The 15,565-nt window shown below is 36.4% G+C and overlaps 2 protein-coding genes across 3 annotated transcripts in view; one reads left to right on the top strand and one right to left on the bottom strand.

Annotated features, from left to right (window-relative positions):
- Positions 1-15,565, bottom strand: part of LOC146450483 (nucleolar RNA helicase 2-like) — a 30,428-nt gene that overhangs the window by 9,804 nt on the left and 5,059 nt on the right. Inside the window, exons 3-19 of one of the 2 annotated variants that reach the window (XM_085100371.1) lie at positions 12,642-12,705; positions 11,760-11,841; positions 11,096-11,179; positions 10,686-10,705; positions 10,001-10,075; positions 9,332-9,370; positions 8,711-8,789; positions 8,468-8,564; positions 7,228-7,316; positions 6,711-6,856; positions 6,388-6,447; positions 5,659-5,748; positions 5,309-5,365; positions 4,012-4,116; positions 2,852-2,971; positions 2,157-2,230; positions 1,434-1,593 (exon numbers count right to left, since the gene is read on the bottom strand). In XM_085100371.1, coding sequence (XP_084956497.1) covers positions 1,434-1,593; positions 2,157-2,230; positions 2,852-2,971; positions 4,012-4,116; positions 5,309-5,365; positions 5,659-5,748; positions 6,388-6,447; positions 6,711-6,856; positions 7,228-7,316; positions 8,468-8,564; positions 8,711-8,789; positions 9,332-9,370; positions 10,001-10,075; positions 10,686-10,705; positions 11,096-11,179; positions 11,760-11,841; positions 12,642-12,705 — 1,441 coding nt within the window. The remainder of the gene's footprint in view (positions 1-1,433; positions 1,594-2,156; positions 2,231-2,851; positions 2,972-4,011; positions 4,117-5,308; positions 5,366-5,658; positions 5,749-6,387; positions 6,448-6,710; positions 6,857-7,227; positions 7,317-8,467; positions 8,565-8,710; positions 8,790-9,331; positions 9,371-10,000; positions 10,076-10,685; positions 10,706-11,095; positions 11,180-11,759; positions 11,842-12,641; positions 12,706-15,565) is intronic. The other variant, XM_085100370.1, reaches the window with a different exon arrangement.
- Positions 12,912-15,335, top strand: LOC146450484 (uncharacterized). The gene is made up of 4 exons (XM_085100367.1): positions 12,912-13,055; positions 13,500-13,719; positions 13,990-14,227; positions 14,776-15,335. Exons 2-4 carry the CDS (start codon positions 13,504-13,506, stop codon positions 15,333-15,335), a joined length of 1,014 nt encoding a protein of 337 aa, XP_084956493.1. The 5' UTR covers positions 12,912-13,055; positions 13,500-13,503.

Raw genomic sequence — 15,565 nt, 5'->3', positions numbered from 1 at the left:
GACTTAACTTCTTACTTCGATGTAATTACGATAACCATTTTATTAAACAGATTGACCTTCCACTTTTTTATAAAGAAATCCTAATCCACATGTTGGAGTTAAAACAGTTGTATGGATATTACCAAGAGCAAGATTTAGTGCTATTTAATAATAGAGAAATCTTAATAAACGGAAAGCCATTTTATTACAACGAATGGCATCTTAATGGTATATTCTCTATCCGGGATGTTTTAAATGATGAGGGGAAATTTCTTTCCTATCAGGAATTCCTCCAAAAATACCGTCACCTTAAGTGCAATTTTCTTCGATATTTTCAAGTCCTTGCAGCAATTCCGAAACATCTGCGAGAAAAGGCAAGTCAGACCTCGCTTAACAAACGCAAATTCGAAAAGGACAACTTTATATTCTCTCTGTCGCCAACTGTTTCAATAAACTTACTCAAGGTGAAAAGCAAAGATTTCTATTGGCTTATTACAAAAAAATTTGTAACTAAGGCTACTGGTTCAAGAAAATGGGAACACGAAATTCAGTCGATGAATTTGAGTTGGCCTTGCTATTTTAGTAAATTGAAGCTAATCTGTAAGGAACCTAAACTTAGAGAATTCTATTATAAATTTTTACATAGAATTATTGTTACAAAGAAGGAATTGTATTACTTTGGTATTGAAAATAACAAAGACTGTCTATACTGTAATGAAGGTGACTCGATGGGTCACACTTTCATCGACTGCCACTTTTCCAAGTCCTTTATCAGTAACGTTATGGAATGGTTCAACAGGGAACATGCCACCTCCCTTTCACCCTCCACCGAAGAATTTCTATTTGGTAAATTTGGTAATGATCAGTTATCGTCTTCAGATATGTCGCTTAAAAAATTTAATTATTGCTTGTTATTTGCAAAATATTATCTTTACTGTCAAAAACTGAACAAAAAACAAATCAACTTTGATGAATTTAAGCAACGTATTGCCTTCAAACTTCGCATTGAAGGCCTTTCATAATTCAACCTCTTTAATATTCATTATTTACTTAGTCTACTTGGTCTATATTTAACATGCCTGTTACAACTTGTGTTTGTGTGTACGTTTTTTGTGCATGTGTCCAGTGTTGTGTAACTGTGTGTATTTCTGAAATGTAAAACTACCAATTGTAATCTTGTTATTTCCAATAAAGATTTGCATTAAAAAAAAAAAAAAAAAAAAAAAAAAAAAAAAAATCCAGCCCGCAAACGTAAAATATTAAAACGTTGCTAAATTTGAAAGTATTTCATGATAGTGGAAGGTGTTTCAACCGATGATCATTGCAAAAGGCTACAAAACCTTTTAAAACCTATTTTATCCGGTCCAGTGACAGTAGCTACCACTGGTGTATGTACATGTACACTTTAATTTTACCACCATGCTTAGAACTGCAAGACTTATATAACTTAGTACCTCTCTTCCAGTAATGAGAGAGCGTGATTTAATTTCTTTTGTCCCTGAAATGTGTGCCAGGGATGCAGCCACTGCTTCCACTGCGCCAATCTTATCAACCAGCATCTGGGCAGATTCACGGAACATCTCAAGTACTTCGGGTGAAACTGCTTCCACAAACCTTGTACAGGTAAATGAAAAGGAAGAAAGTAACTTATAATTCACTACACGTAATCACCCTTTAAGGTGCTCACACACAATCCTTAATATGATCACCAGTCTGAAAAAAGATATAAAAATTAAGCATTTAAAAGCTGACAAAAGTTCTGAAATCCAATCAAAAGTTATGGAGCAATTTTGAATTTATTTAACTTTACGCCATTTTCAGCAAAAAAAATGACTGTGTTCTGTATCAAAATGTAAAAAGTGGCTCAAACGTGTTTGGTACATTTAAAACCAAATGTGTCTCACTCGATCAGTGAGAGAATGAAAAAGATTTCTCCGGCCATGGAAGGCTCAACATTCTCCTCTCATATACCAGTTAATCACATGAAGCACACAGTTCTTTGGCCAATGCACTTGGCAATTGGTTACATTACACCAATAACTAATGCAGAGGCTGCAGCTGAAACAAAAGCACTTGATTTTTGACCTTCCATATATAAACAACTCTCTTATCTGGATATTTGAATCAGGTCCTGTGGGTGTCCAATCACAAGAGGTAAAAGGTTCATCTGCACTTACTTTTGAGCATCCGCAGCAGAAGCCTTAACAATGTCAGCTGGTTGTGGGGGTGATACAAATTTGAAGGAGATTCCCTGTAAACAAAAAACATTTCATTAAAGATGTAAAAATTCAAATCTCAACCTGTTTGCCATCACACATAGGGCTCTCAAGACCCGGGAGGGGGTGGGGGTACTCCCATGCATATACAAGCCATATGCCAATTGGGTAAGTGCTGCTGTGAAGGGTATGGTTTTCAAGCAGTTTAGTCTGGGATAGAGTATAGAAATCAGAGGGTTTTGTTCTAGATTAGAGTATCACTTTCCAGGAAACTAATCAATTGCTAGAAGAATTTAGCCTAGACTAGGTTTGCCAGCAACTGACACTTTAAAAAGGTAGATTTTATTTTGGCTGGACTGTGATGGTGAACAAGTTTCTGGAAAATTGCAAGTCTGGGATCTACATATGTAGGGTAGGGATTGTTGGTCTTTAGTCTGACTAGTAAAAGGTTGCAAAATGCAGTTGAACTTCCTGCATTTTAGGGTAAGGGTTCACCCCACACCTCAGGATCAAAACCTCGACTGTTGGTGGTTCTGGTCAGTTTTAACATTGCCATCAGTAACCAAGCAACTACCAATACATATTATTGTTGCCCTATGGTCACGGTAACTGGTGCTCAATCGGCAATGGTCTGTGTAAACAACAGAATTACTCACAGCTCTTTTTCCCACTGCATGTAACTGAGCTTCTTGATTTGACTTGTAAAGAATAACGCTGATTCCACTACGACCAGCTCTTCCTGTCCTTCCAGAACGATGGATGTATGTGTCAAGATCCTGGCAAAAGAAAGCAAATACTAAGCAAATTCCCTGCGATGTGCTCCCATTCAAGTATGCTACTCATGCCAAACAGTGGAGTTCTAAAACGTGAGCATATGCCAATCACAATAATCCTTAAGTGTGGTCATACATGTACATGTAAGCAGTAGTCTAAGGCATAATGTCAATCCTATGTCACCACACAGCTCTTAGAATGGATCAGAGGGTGAAAAACAGATACAATGGACCTTAGCCCTGAAATTCTCCATCCCAGAAACTAAAGGGAACCTTTCTGTATTGATAATTACTAACAGACTCTTTCTAACTATTATTTCTTTTATATCTGTTGAACTTGAATAATATCGTAGCCTTTGACGCTTTTAGCTCTTACCTTTTCTACATGTATATGCATTCTATTATAATTTTGTAAACTTGAGTTTTTCAAATCTTTTTGCCATTCAAGTCAATAATTTAAAAGTTATTATTATTTTTGGGGCCTGTACTGGTGCAAGTGAGGGATTATGGGATAGATAGTCTGGGATAGCTTGGGTGGACAGATGGAAATTGCGCCGCTGAATAAGTGCATTTCTCGGTAATCAGTTGTATAGGAAATAGTCTTTTAGGTGAAAACTATTTAATAGTAAGAACTATGCCACCTCGAGATTCAAATGCCTGAAACTGCACTTATTCTTCAGAACAATGTCCATCCGTCTACCCAAACAATCATTCCTTACTTGCACCACAGTTCACTGTTTCTTCAGTTAGGAAAAGAACTGCCAAGTCACATACAGATCCAATGAAATTAGAGGTTCTAAGGAGTTGTGCGCCACCCACCAAGTTTTTCGTGCGAGGGTGGAATTCTTAACTGTGGTTGTATATTGTACAAAGCAAAGCTACTGAGAAGAAAATTAGTAGCATCCCGTGGCACTGGTCATTTACTTGCTGTAAAGGGTAGGGCTGGTGTAATTTGTTGTAATTGATGGATGAATTCCCAAAGTTCCAGACAGTTAAAAAAATGGAAGTTATTGAAACAGAATATGTGGTTAAGTTAACTGCACCTTTGGTGGTTCACTCTGCACAACAAGATCCACTTCTGGGATGTCAAGACCTCTTGCTGCAACATCAGTGGCTACCAAACAGCGGACCTTTCCATCACGAAAACTCTGACGACACAAAAGTAGGTGAAAAATGAAAGAAAACATATACTCCCTGTTTGAATACAAGTACATGCTCATAACATTCACAGTACATTTAAAGGACTCTTAATTAGTTTTTCTGTTTCCCAGCATGTTTGATTGTATTTTTTTTTCTATTATGTTCTCATGCTCGTCTTGTCCCGCCTTGACTAGCTTTGTGGCTATTTGCTGGACAAGCCACTCATATCATCTGAATTTTATATATTAAATTGTTGTTGCTGTTGTTGTTAAAAAGTATTATTTTACATCTCTCCAGTGTTCCCCAAGTATTTCTTATGTTTTGATAATTGTCATTACATGTATGTATGCAACTAATAAGCAGCTACAAAAAGAAAACCTGAAAAAATTCAGGTTATACTGGTGCCACAAGCACTGATAAATTCCTCTTTTTTTCCATGCCACTGGCCTGTCTATTTGATCAAGAAGTGAAAAAGTTTACTGCATATTGAAAGAGGAATCTTGATGCCAGTCACTACTTGGCATGGGGCTTCTAAGAGCAAGTCTTGTAAAATAATTTTATTAGCATTGACTGGGTCCACCTCAGTCTAAAAATTTGCCTTTCATGTTTATTTCCGGACCACTACCTAACTCGATCTCCAACATTTAAATTCACTTGCCTTGTATTTTAACTTAGTCTGATCATGGCATCGATTTTGCTCACACATAACATCTTCCTCGTTTCTTGTTTTTTTGTTTTTTTATTAATATTTTTGTCTACATTGGAGACAATGCGAATCCTCCATATAACCTTTACCCTTTTTGAACTGAAATTATCAACAGGAAATGGGTTTATATCTACTCATGTTACATATTTTTATATACAGAGAGGTTTTCATTTGAGTGTTGTAAAACCAAAACCATTTATTACTCTGACTGGCCAATTGCAACAGATGCAAACAGCACAATGAACCAATCAGAAATTGAAGGAAATACTTGCAACTGACGCCAAGTGTGGGAAAACGCGTGCGAGCAAGGCTCACTCGGTTTTGGTTTTGCTGCTGATTGGTTGAGAAGGTGGCGCTTGTTTTGTGGCCAATCACAGAGCAAAATAAAGCAAAACCAAAGCAAACGCGAAATTACTTTCGACACTCAATTGAAATGTGCTCTAACGATGCAATAATATTTTTTACTGAGAAATAACAATATTGGGAAGACCTACTTTGAGGGTAATTTCTCTCTGTTCTTGAGGAATATCTCCATGTAGAACTTGTACATCCTAAAAATGAAGAAAATACATGTTGTATCAAATTGTTGTTCTGAAAGGAAAACACTGCTGTAAAATAAACATTTGCTGGGCAATATGGACCCACACATAATAATTAACTCTGGAATCAATAGATTAAAGATAACTTTCTTTTGCCCACTGTTTCTTTTTGCAATGGTTTTAAGATAAAGTTTGTGATAAATAAACAACACACACATGGCTAATAATATTATAAATTATCTGGCACTATCTAATAAATCTGGTAAGCAGCATACATGTAATTCTAATAAAAAAATTGGACTAACCTGCTTCAAAATAGAATTCAATGCTAAATTGTTTGCATCATTCTTTGTTTCAGTGAATATAAGAGTTCTGCTATGGGCACCACAGTAAACCTACAAAAAAAGGAGATCACAAGGAAATTAAATTAATGTTTTATCTCTAACTGACATTTCTTAAATAGAAACATGTATTAAATTTATGGACAAGCAAAAAGAAAGAGGAATAAAATGACAGACAAATAGCTAACTATCTAAATTCTAATTAACAAATACACAGCAGTTTTCTATGGTCTATACTCTTAATTTTATAGACCATAAAATGTTCAAAAATCAAAAGGAGCCATGAGCCACAGGTAAGGGCTTTCACTGCCAAGTTTTGAACATTTTATTGTGCCATTTTATGGCTTATGAGAGTATAGACCATAGAAAGCTGCCGTCAATTTGATTTTTTACAATAACATAAAAAAGTACGAGCGGAATTGGCTTTATTTTCCATTGAGAAAGCGGGTGCGTTACATCTGACGTCATTTTTATTGTCTGTACTCTTATAGATAATAGCTACGAGCCAATCAGCACATGGGAATTTTGATAGTTATCGTAAAAAAGCGAATACTATAGAAAACTGTCGTCGATTTGTTTTTTTACAAAAACGTGGAAACAGTGTGAGCTGAATTTGCTATTATTTTCTCTTGGGAAAGCGCACGCATTACAGACATTATTTTTCTTGTCTGCACTCTTAAACACTGTACAAACCTGTACAACATCTCTTATTGCGGATGCTCTCGCCTCATATGGACACTTGATGGCTAGATGCTGAAAAGGAAAACAATACGTCAGTTAATCTGGGGTGGATGACATCACAAAGGCGAGAGAGCCTTATCAATCATCAAATGTAGTTGTCATCACCCACGCACTTCCTAATCTTTGATTATTTCTTGTTCAGCATGTAGTTTACTGATAACTGATGTTTTCACAGCAAACCTCTATCTACAGTGCCTTGCCTCAAATAAAAACTTTTGGCCACTGTACATTAAACCAAATGCCATATCATTGAAGTCCAATAACGATATTATTACCTCCACAGTTTCTGATGCCTTCAGTTCTTGGTCTCCAATAAGATCCACTATTTTCCTGTCTTCGCTCATGTATTTCTTTGCTGTTCTAAGAACCCACGGTGGTAATGTTGCACTGAACAGAAGTGTCTGTGGCTTGTCTGCACTGGCTGAAGGTCAGAAGAAGATCATACTTTAATTTACTTTAGGATTGAAATGTTTCCAACTGATTCAACCCTTTGACTTCCAAGGGTAGTCAATATGTAATTTCTCATTACAATGTCAATACTTTACCAAGAAGACAGTTAATGAGAATAAGGAAAATTGATCATCAACTACCGGATATTGTCTGATGTAACACCAAATTCTCAGAACTTACATTAAAAGGAATGTTTGGCAGTCAGTACAGAGAATTAACATGAAAAATATTGTGAGTGAAAGGATTAAAGACAGGCATGTACATGCACACATGATAGGAAAAAGTTTTTTTGCCTTTTGTTTAATTTAATTTATCTATTAAAAACTAGTCATGAATACTTACAGCCACGATATGATTCTGCTATGATATCTTCAACAGACTGTGCAAAACCCATGTCCAACATCCTGTCAACCTCGTCAATAACAACATGTCTGCAAGACATAGAAATATTAAGTTATTTAACACTTAGCTCCAGGGGTGGGGTAGAAGCAAAGTTACAGAAAATGGCTCAATAAGTAAAATTCCCATACCCTGAAAGCTAATACTTAATCTAATGATCTAAAGCACGACCTAACACTCTTGTGACAAGCTTAAGGTCATTCCCCTGTTTTGCAATGCGCAACTCTACTGCGCACAATGGCAAAATAAAAAAAAAATTACACTCATTTCTAGTATAGCTAACTACTGAGTATCACTCAATCTGACTTACATCTAACAACAAAATTCTTAATTTGCATTTTGCGTGGAAATTAAGGTGTTTTTATAAGACTCGCCCCAGTCCCTTCACGGAGAAACCAGCTTTGAAGCTTGATTTACCACTGCTTTGTGAAATATCTGCAAAACCAACTCGGTGAACCTAATTTCTCTTTTCAGATTTCTAACCACAGTATCGTTTGCCAACTACCGTGAAAATTCAAGGAAAATCCTAGTGTTAGAAATATCAAATCTTGCGCCTAATACCTAGCCAATGGACATTTTGGCCTACCTTCAGAGGCAACGAATTAGATTATTTTGTTGAATATCTCAGTAGTTCTGGTTAGGAATAGTTTTCAAAACAGATTTCACATTGAAAATGATTCATGAACAGGGAAAAAATTCTGTGAAATGAGCTGTTCACTGTTCTCTTCAGAAAATAATTCCTGTTTTTGGCAAATGCTCTATTATAGTCCTTTTTGTCCAAACATGCAGAAATTACCATATTTCAATGCTTCGTTGCTGAAGAACAAGCATGGGGACCCCCTCTTTTCATTTCATTTTTGCAGTTTACATATAGTGAACCACACATGGGCAAAGTTTGGAAAAAATCTGAGTGTAGGTTCTATTTTAGGGGAATGACCTTAAGGCCAGACTGAGAGTAACTGAGATAATGAATGTAGTATACAAAGAACATTCCCAAGCAAGCAAAGACAGTCTGATATCAAAATACAGAAATCAATGTTAAGTGATCTCTTAAGGACAGCAAAAGGCTGCCAAATCCAAAAGTTAAAAAATTTATTATGATTATCTAACTTTATGGTTAAATTCAAATCTTTGGTCAGAGGACAACATCTAAGACTGACAAGCAACAGGTACATGTACTTACTTCAGTTGAGTGAGATCAAGAGTGCCGTTAACCATGTGATCAAGAATTCTTCCAGGTGTTCCTACAACAACATCTAGCCCGTCTCTAATTGCTGCGGCTGGTGAAATAACGGAAAAACAATAAAAAAAGGTATCATTAGCATGAATAAACGATCCAGCAGTGAGAGCGTGCCAAGAAAACACATGTTAGTCACTAATGAGGCTTTTAAAGGATTTCAATGTTATTCAGTGGTTTATCAGGTACCTTGTGGCCCATACGAGACTCCTCCATACATGCAGTGCACTGTGAGATCTGACTTGAATAAGTCAAACTGCTCACCAACCTACAAACAAAACCATATATGTCATCAATTTGCCAGGCCCTGGTTGTTCAAAGAGCAGATAACTCTATCCAGCGGATAAAATCTACTCCAACTAACACATTTTATCCGCTGGAAACTAACTTATCCACTCTGTGAACAACTGCAGCCACGTGTTTATAACACAATCATACAACCAGGATTTATTGAGAACTTATTAAAAATAAATAATGTACAAAGTTAGTGTATAAAATAAAAGCAAATACATGCAAGATAATGTGAACTACAAGGATATCGATGTCTTGCAAAAAGTAACTACATGAACAAAGTCATGTATATGTCCTGCAACAAAGTAAAAAAAAGAAAAAAACAAAAAAAAAAAACGAACTTTTGCATCAATCAAAAGGTCTGGGATCTGGATGACCACAATAAATTGTCTCAATTTCAAGGTTCAACAGCTGCAGTTGACTGTTGTGTTGGAATGTTTATCTTTGCCTATGCTGTATTGTACTGATACTTATTTCATCATCTCCTGAGCAGTTAAGCATTTTCTTTTGGGATCTTACCTGCTTAGCAAGTTCTCTAGTTGGAGCCAAGACCAAGACCTATACAAAACGAAATGGTAAATACACCTCTCCAAATGCAAGAAACATTGACACTGAACCTAAGTGACTACACCACAAAGTGACATTACCTCTCAAGGAAACCAATGTTTAAAATTTTGTGAAGGGGTAGGGTATGTAAACCTGGCAATTGGGACACTCCCCCCCCCTCCACCAATCCCCCCTCCCCCACCCAAACCAAACAAAGTACACCTCAGTTTGAGCAATGGCAAGGAATTGGCATCAGAGTCAAGTGGTTTGAGTTTGCCATTAGCTTTTAGCTCCATAGAAAGGGTTGTATCATCTAGAACATTTAGACATAAAGAATTTAACTGGGAACACATTTTGAGATAGGGCAAAAGTAGTTGGAAATATATCAGGGCTGTAGTCATCACTGATTGGTAAAGTCTGCCTGTTATGGCCTGCACGGATAATGAAACGAGCCTCTACACTGAGACTGTTTGAAAATGACTAAATCAACAGGCTGGGGACTAATTCTTAGTTTATGATGGATTAGCTTCCCCGTGAAGCCAGCTTCTTCAAAGCTACCATGGCAGTCCAGATGATGGCAAATTAAGATCCCTGTACTTGTGTACAGTTGCATTGGCTTGGACTGTATTATAATATTATTACCTTTGGAGGCCGACCCCTTTTTTGAGAGAGGTTTTCCAACTTGAGCTTCTCAACTAACGGCAGGACAAAAGACAGCTACAAAACAGACCAAAACAATATTATTACCATGGATAAATAATCAAAACTGGTATGCACACATGCAAGTACCAAAATAAATGTGTGTATTACATGAAACTGGGACTTTGTCAGATGGCTGAGGGCCCAATAAGCCCCCTTTCAAAATTTTAGAGGGCATTTTACTTTCATGAAGGGGAGTTTCATGCATGGGAGTTAAACAGATGTCAAATGAATGGGCAATGTTTCATCTTTGAACCAATGATTATGTGGGAAGTGACTTATAAGACATTGAAATAAAATTTATTAATACAAAAAAAAACTTATAAGAGCCATATTTTACATTACAGGTCAAAAATGCCATTGAAAGGTTGTACAGTATGTATAAGTTTTGCAAAGTTAATAACTCCATAGATGGACGCTAAGTAGGTATTTCCGAACCTATAATAATAATATTATTATTATTATATGCATGATTGTTTTAAAATATGAAGCTACATGTATGCACACTAGGCTGTTACAGATGAATGACTTTGGTACAATTTTCTTATAATAAATTATATTTTCACGAGCAAAATTAGGAAACATTTAAATTTATAATCAGTGTGATGAATGTCAAATTCAGACATACCGTCTTTCCTGTACCGGTTCCTAGGAAAAAGAAAAAAATTACACAATTCAAATATTAAGATCACAAAAAAAGTTTACAAGTACATACATCCCTTTGTACCTCAAAAAAATTATGATTAGGGAAATTTTAAATGCCAAATATAAGGAAGAATCAGAGAATCTTAAAGTTTGACTTATGTTTGACATGAGTAAGACATTTTTTCTATAACAAACAAATCATACATTACACTCATTTAAAAAAAGCATCACCATTAGAAATAAATCACAACCGACACTAAACTTTTTTTTAAAAAATATGGCTCAAGGGTGTCAGATTGCAGGAAATGATGGGCAAAGAATTCATTCCTGGGACAAATTAAAGGCATTGTGGGAACTGAACAAGATGAATGTGTAAGAAAAGAAGTTACTTACTTGCTTGTCCAATTAAATCTTGTCCATCATAAATGTAGTCAAATGTTTCACTTTGGATAGGGAATAAATAGTTGATTTTTTTGCCTACAAATCAAAGCAAAATATTCATCAACAAAAGAAATACATTAAATAAAATAAAATCCCAAGAGATTGCAGTTCCTCTTACAACACCACTGAGGCTTTTCTACTTGTATTTGTATGTGCAAGTTCCTCATTCAGCAATATAATATTCTTGCCAGATACAGCCAACTCTCGCCTTGTGTGCAACTTACTATTAAGGACACGCGGATAATACAGACAGCAGCTAAATCCCCGGAAAAAAATAAATTACAGACACTTGACTGAAATAAATTCCTGCTCTTATGGACTCTCACTATTAAGGACACTAACTCGTGGTCCTGAGGGTGCCCGCAATAAATGGAGTTGACTGTATATTGTCTTCGTGTTATAAGACACTAATATTCCATAGCTGTTGTGGCAACTTCATTATTTGAAAAGAAAATGTTGACAAGTAAAAACACTGAGTTAAACAAGGACTTGTAGTAGAAAATTAAGGGATTCATAGCTCCTTCCATTTTTGTCACATACATGTAATCGCTGCTTTGATATCTCATTACACATTGTAACAAACTGAAGGACTGCATGAATAGAACCAGTAGCCAACCTTTGAGTGCTTCTACAGTTTCCTCTGACAGTCGAAACTTAGAAAAGTCTCCTGACTCTTTCACATCTTGGTCTTCTTCCAGCTTAAATATAAAATTAATATTGAAGATGAGCAATTAATTGGCATTCAAATGCACTGCTAAATTATCAAAACATTAATAGATGAAAAGAAATAAAGTAAACTGTCCAGCAAGACACTGTACAATCATGCCACTACATGTATACTGTATGTGGTCTTTCAACTGCAAGCCTGAAAGATTTAAATCATTTAAATCCTATAAGTTTTGTAAGGGTTACATTACAGTGCGGACACTCAAACCGTGAACAGTCAAGGCTTTTCTTCGCCTTTTTTTCAAATGCTGTCCAATCAGTAACTCCCTTGAAAAAAGTGAATCTGACCTTTTTTTAACAACATTGAAACAGAAAAAAGATGTAAAGTTCTTAGCCAGTGATAAATTTTCTTTGGTCTGTTTATATTGCAGAGAGAGAAAAAGTCAAAAAAGCCTTTAGTTAGCCGTTCACGGGTTCGAGTGTCCACACTGTAAGATGCAACAATATATCAGCAATGGATTCAGGACATTGTGTGTCGATGGGGTCAATGGGTTTGGAGTGAAAATTTTTCAGCTAGAATAATGATATTAATAAAATTCTCCCTTCATACCATTTTTTTATAAGGAATTTTAAGATGGGACCACGGGAGCATCCCAGACCTGTAGACATGCATCACTAGAGATCCACCACTAACCTTATTATGTCACTATAATGTCAAAATTTGAAGCATTTACGTGTATTATGAAAACAGAAGTATGATTGATGTCAGTGACGATAATCGCTGGTAAAAAAATGATTCAATTTTCTCTCACTGAAAACCTGTATTTAATACCTTGATAGCAGGTCTCAAAACAGATAATGTTCTAGGCAGCTGGCAATTCACAAGGCTGGGAAGCCTGTGGAATAAACCAGATTCCTTACATTAGTTTCTTAATTACATGTATTATTAAATAAGTATGTCACATTTTTGTCTTAAATTCCAAATTGCTCCAGATAAGCTCTGATTTGGCGCAGAAACTGCACTAATGTGGGATAGGACAAGAGTATTGGCAGAGAATTTCTTTTCTCCCCAGCACCGTATAGGCTGGATCAGATAAAATAAAGGAAAAGATCAGAGGAGGAATGAATAGTATCCCACAATGCAATGCAACAGCTCATCACAGCAGAACATCCAAAATGGCGGGTTTCGACTGAAGAAAGGCCCGTTTTTCGTTTTGTGATTGCATATTTATTTTCGCTTTAAAAGGTACGTACCCAGAAGTATATTCTTCTTTATTTCTTTCTTATTTATTTACTCGTTTCAAACAACCCAGATCGGGAATTGGACAGGCATAAATTTACTGTGTAATTGTCCTTCGCAAGAGGGCATGGTCATTGACCCGCGACGAAGTTATGAATATGCTGATTTATGCAAATAGCGAGTTTATTTCTTTTTCAAATATTGATTTGTATGTGTTTAACTGGTACGAGTTATTAGTCTTGACCAGAAAGAACCCAAAAGAACCCTCATTTAGTTCATGTTTTTGGCTTCCGAATATGGCTTAATTTTCACACTTCGCATGATATTACGAAAGACGAGTGCTGTTGTGTTCGGGGATAGTTTCCGCTTCAATTTCGATAGACGTTTAAAAATTTCAAGTTCGATTGATATTGGCTCTTTATTTATCGTGGTCCTCATCAATTCTTTCAGTTTTATGGACCCGCCACCTTCTTCGTCAACTTCTATGTCGAAAAGAAGAAGCCACATCTCCACTGGCTCAACACCAAATAAGCCTTCAGAAAAAAGGCAAAGGCATTGCAGCCACAGCGTCAGGAAGCCGTTGGATTTCTCGGGTAAAAATGTCGAAAATGTTAATGAAAGCCAATCCACAGATTTGAAGTCTTCTCTTGATGCGAGTCCAAGACACAAGGTAAGCATTTTTCATTTCTTTGGAAAGTCCTGCTAGTTGTATGCTCAATATTTCTTTTTGCTCCTCGATCTTTTCAATAATTCTGAAATCTTTTAGTTATTGAGCTCTCCATGCTTGGACCATTTTATACCCACTATGATTTTTTTGCTTGGCCAACATATCCTGAATTCACAGCTTATTCATGGGACTTCAAAGGATAGGTTTGTTCCTCCTGTATATTAATGTGTATTATTTAATAATTATTGTTTTTGTTTTCCCTATCTCAATCAGGTGATCAGTTCTGGTATTCACAATTCTGCATCTTTGATAAAATCGCCTGTACGCTACCATAAATGGTCTTTTGAAGAAGAGAGAGCTGTAGTTGAGTTTGTGGGGCTGGCAAAAATGGACCCAGAATATGGTATTCCAGAAAGTACTCAGTGGCCAGCATTTAAAGCCCATCACCCTTTCTGGAAAAATTGTGCACGTCACATCCAGGCAAGCACACGGTCAAGTGTGCTTCTGACAAGTAAGAAACATTATCCAGTTGCCTTTGAATCTGTCTTATTGCATTTTTTTTAGACAATATGACAATGTGAAAGGATTGCCTAAGCTCATACTGTACATTCTTTCAAAATCAAAATACACTGCATTTAAATGAGCAATAAAGTGGAGCACTGTTGTTCTTATTTTTTTATTTGCACCAGCTTATGAATAAGTACATTTCTTCCTTTAACTTGCTTGTACAAGATGCCATGAGAGGTCATAAGCAGGTTTCCTAATGTTACAGCCACCTAAGTGACATTTGTTTGCATTATTTTAAAATTATTAATAACCCTTCTAACTACCATAAGGAATAAATTCCCTATCTTTCATATCCTTCAACTCGTGAAATCCCTACCCTTTCATATATCTGAAGAAAAGTACCCCTTTCAGGCAGAGCCTCCCCTTATAGACCATTAAAGGGTGTACCCCCTGCCAGGGTTAATTTTTTTCTCAACTTTCTAATGCTCATGGCTACTTTATTGAAATACGGTCATAAATGGTAATGTATAGTATTTGTTTTCCCTTTGGTAGATACAAGGATACGAGCCAGGGTTTTTAATGTACTCAAGGTGAATTTCCCAAGCATTGATGCTGCAGAAGAGCATTACAACTTGACCTTGAGCAACTATCTAGAGGAGATGGAGGGAACTCTAGATACTGGAGGAAGAGGTGTTGTGGAATCTCCCCGCAGACTTGTGGACAAAGTTACTCAAATGCCAGCCCTTCAAGATCCAGTGGCAAACTCCACAAGCAGTACCAGGGCACCAGCATCCTACCTTGACTTCCGCACAATTTCATCCATTGAAGATTCAAAGTTGAGTGAACTTGCAAACTTGGCATTTCTTGAACTTGCAACAAGAAATGGAATTGACACCAATCTGGCAGATTTTGCTACATTGGCTGTGAAGGGAATGAAAACCCTCAAAAACCACAACAAAGGCAATCTGATTTACAAGTTGGCTATGTGTATTGCCAAAACACGCCCTAGTACCGGACAGTCATTGTTCCCACTTGACCGGATGCCATTTGGCCTGGTGGAATTCCAGATAGAATTCTCAGTGTTCATGGGTCATTCAGTGAGGTTCTGTTGAATCATGTCAGGAAAATTGGCCATTGCAATATTTAAGGTTCTCTTCAGTTGCTCTAGCTGTTTACACTAATAAAACTGTAGTGTAGACTTTCCTTGTTTTTACTATGAAAAGGAGAAGCAAGAAATTTGAAATCTAGCAATGGAATGTTAATTAAAAAAATGCATTTTGTACAATTTTAGCAATTTTTTATTGTGTAGATCCTCATTGGATAAGTTGTTCATAGTGTAAGA

Source organism: Pavona decussata, unplaced genomic scaffold, assembly GCF_977016875.1.
Source record: "Pavona decussata unplaced genomic scaffold, jaPavDecu1.1 SCAFFOLD_464, whole genome shotgun sequence".
Classification (NCBI taxonomy): domain Eukaryota; kingdom Metazoa; phylum Cnidaria; class Anthozoa; order Scleractinia; family Agariciidae; genus Pavona; species Pavona decussata.
Note: the sequence above shows the minus strand (reverse complement) of the source record. Positions and strands in the feature narration are given on the sequence as shown.

Excerpts from the sequence above, each read along its gene's own strand:
- LOC146450484 (XM_085100367.1), top strand. The coding sequence starts at position 13,504 with ATGGACCCGCCACCTTCTTCGTCAACTTCTATGTCGAAAAGAAGAAGC. Across the intron at positions 13,720-13,989 it reads ATGCGAGTCCAAGACACAAG|GTGATCAGTTCTGGTATTCA; the intron begins GTAAGCATTTTT and ends TATCTCAATCAG. Across the intron at positions 14,228-14,775 it reads GTCAAGTGTGCTTCTGACAA|ATACAAGGATACGAGCCAGG; the intron begins GTAAGAAACATT and ends TCCCTTTGGTAG.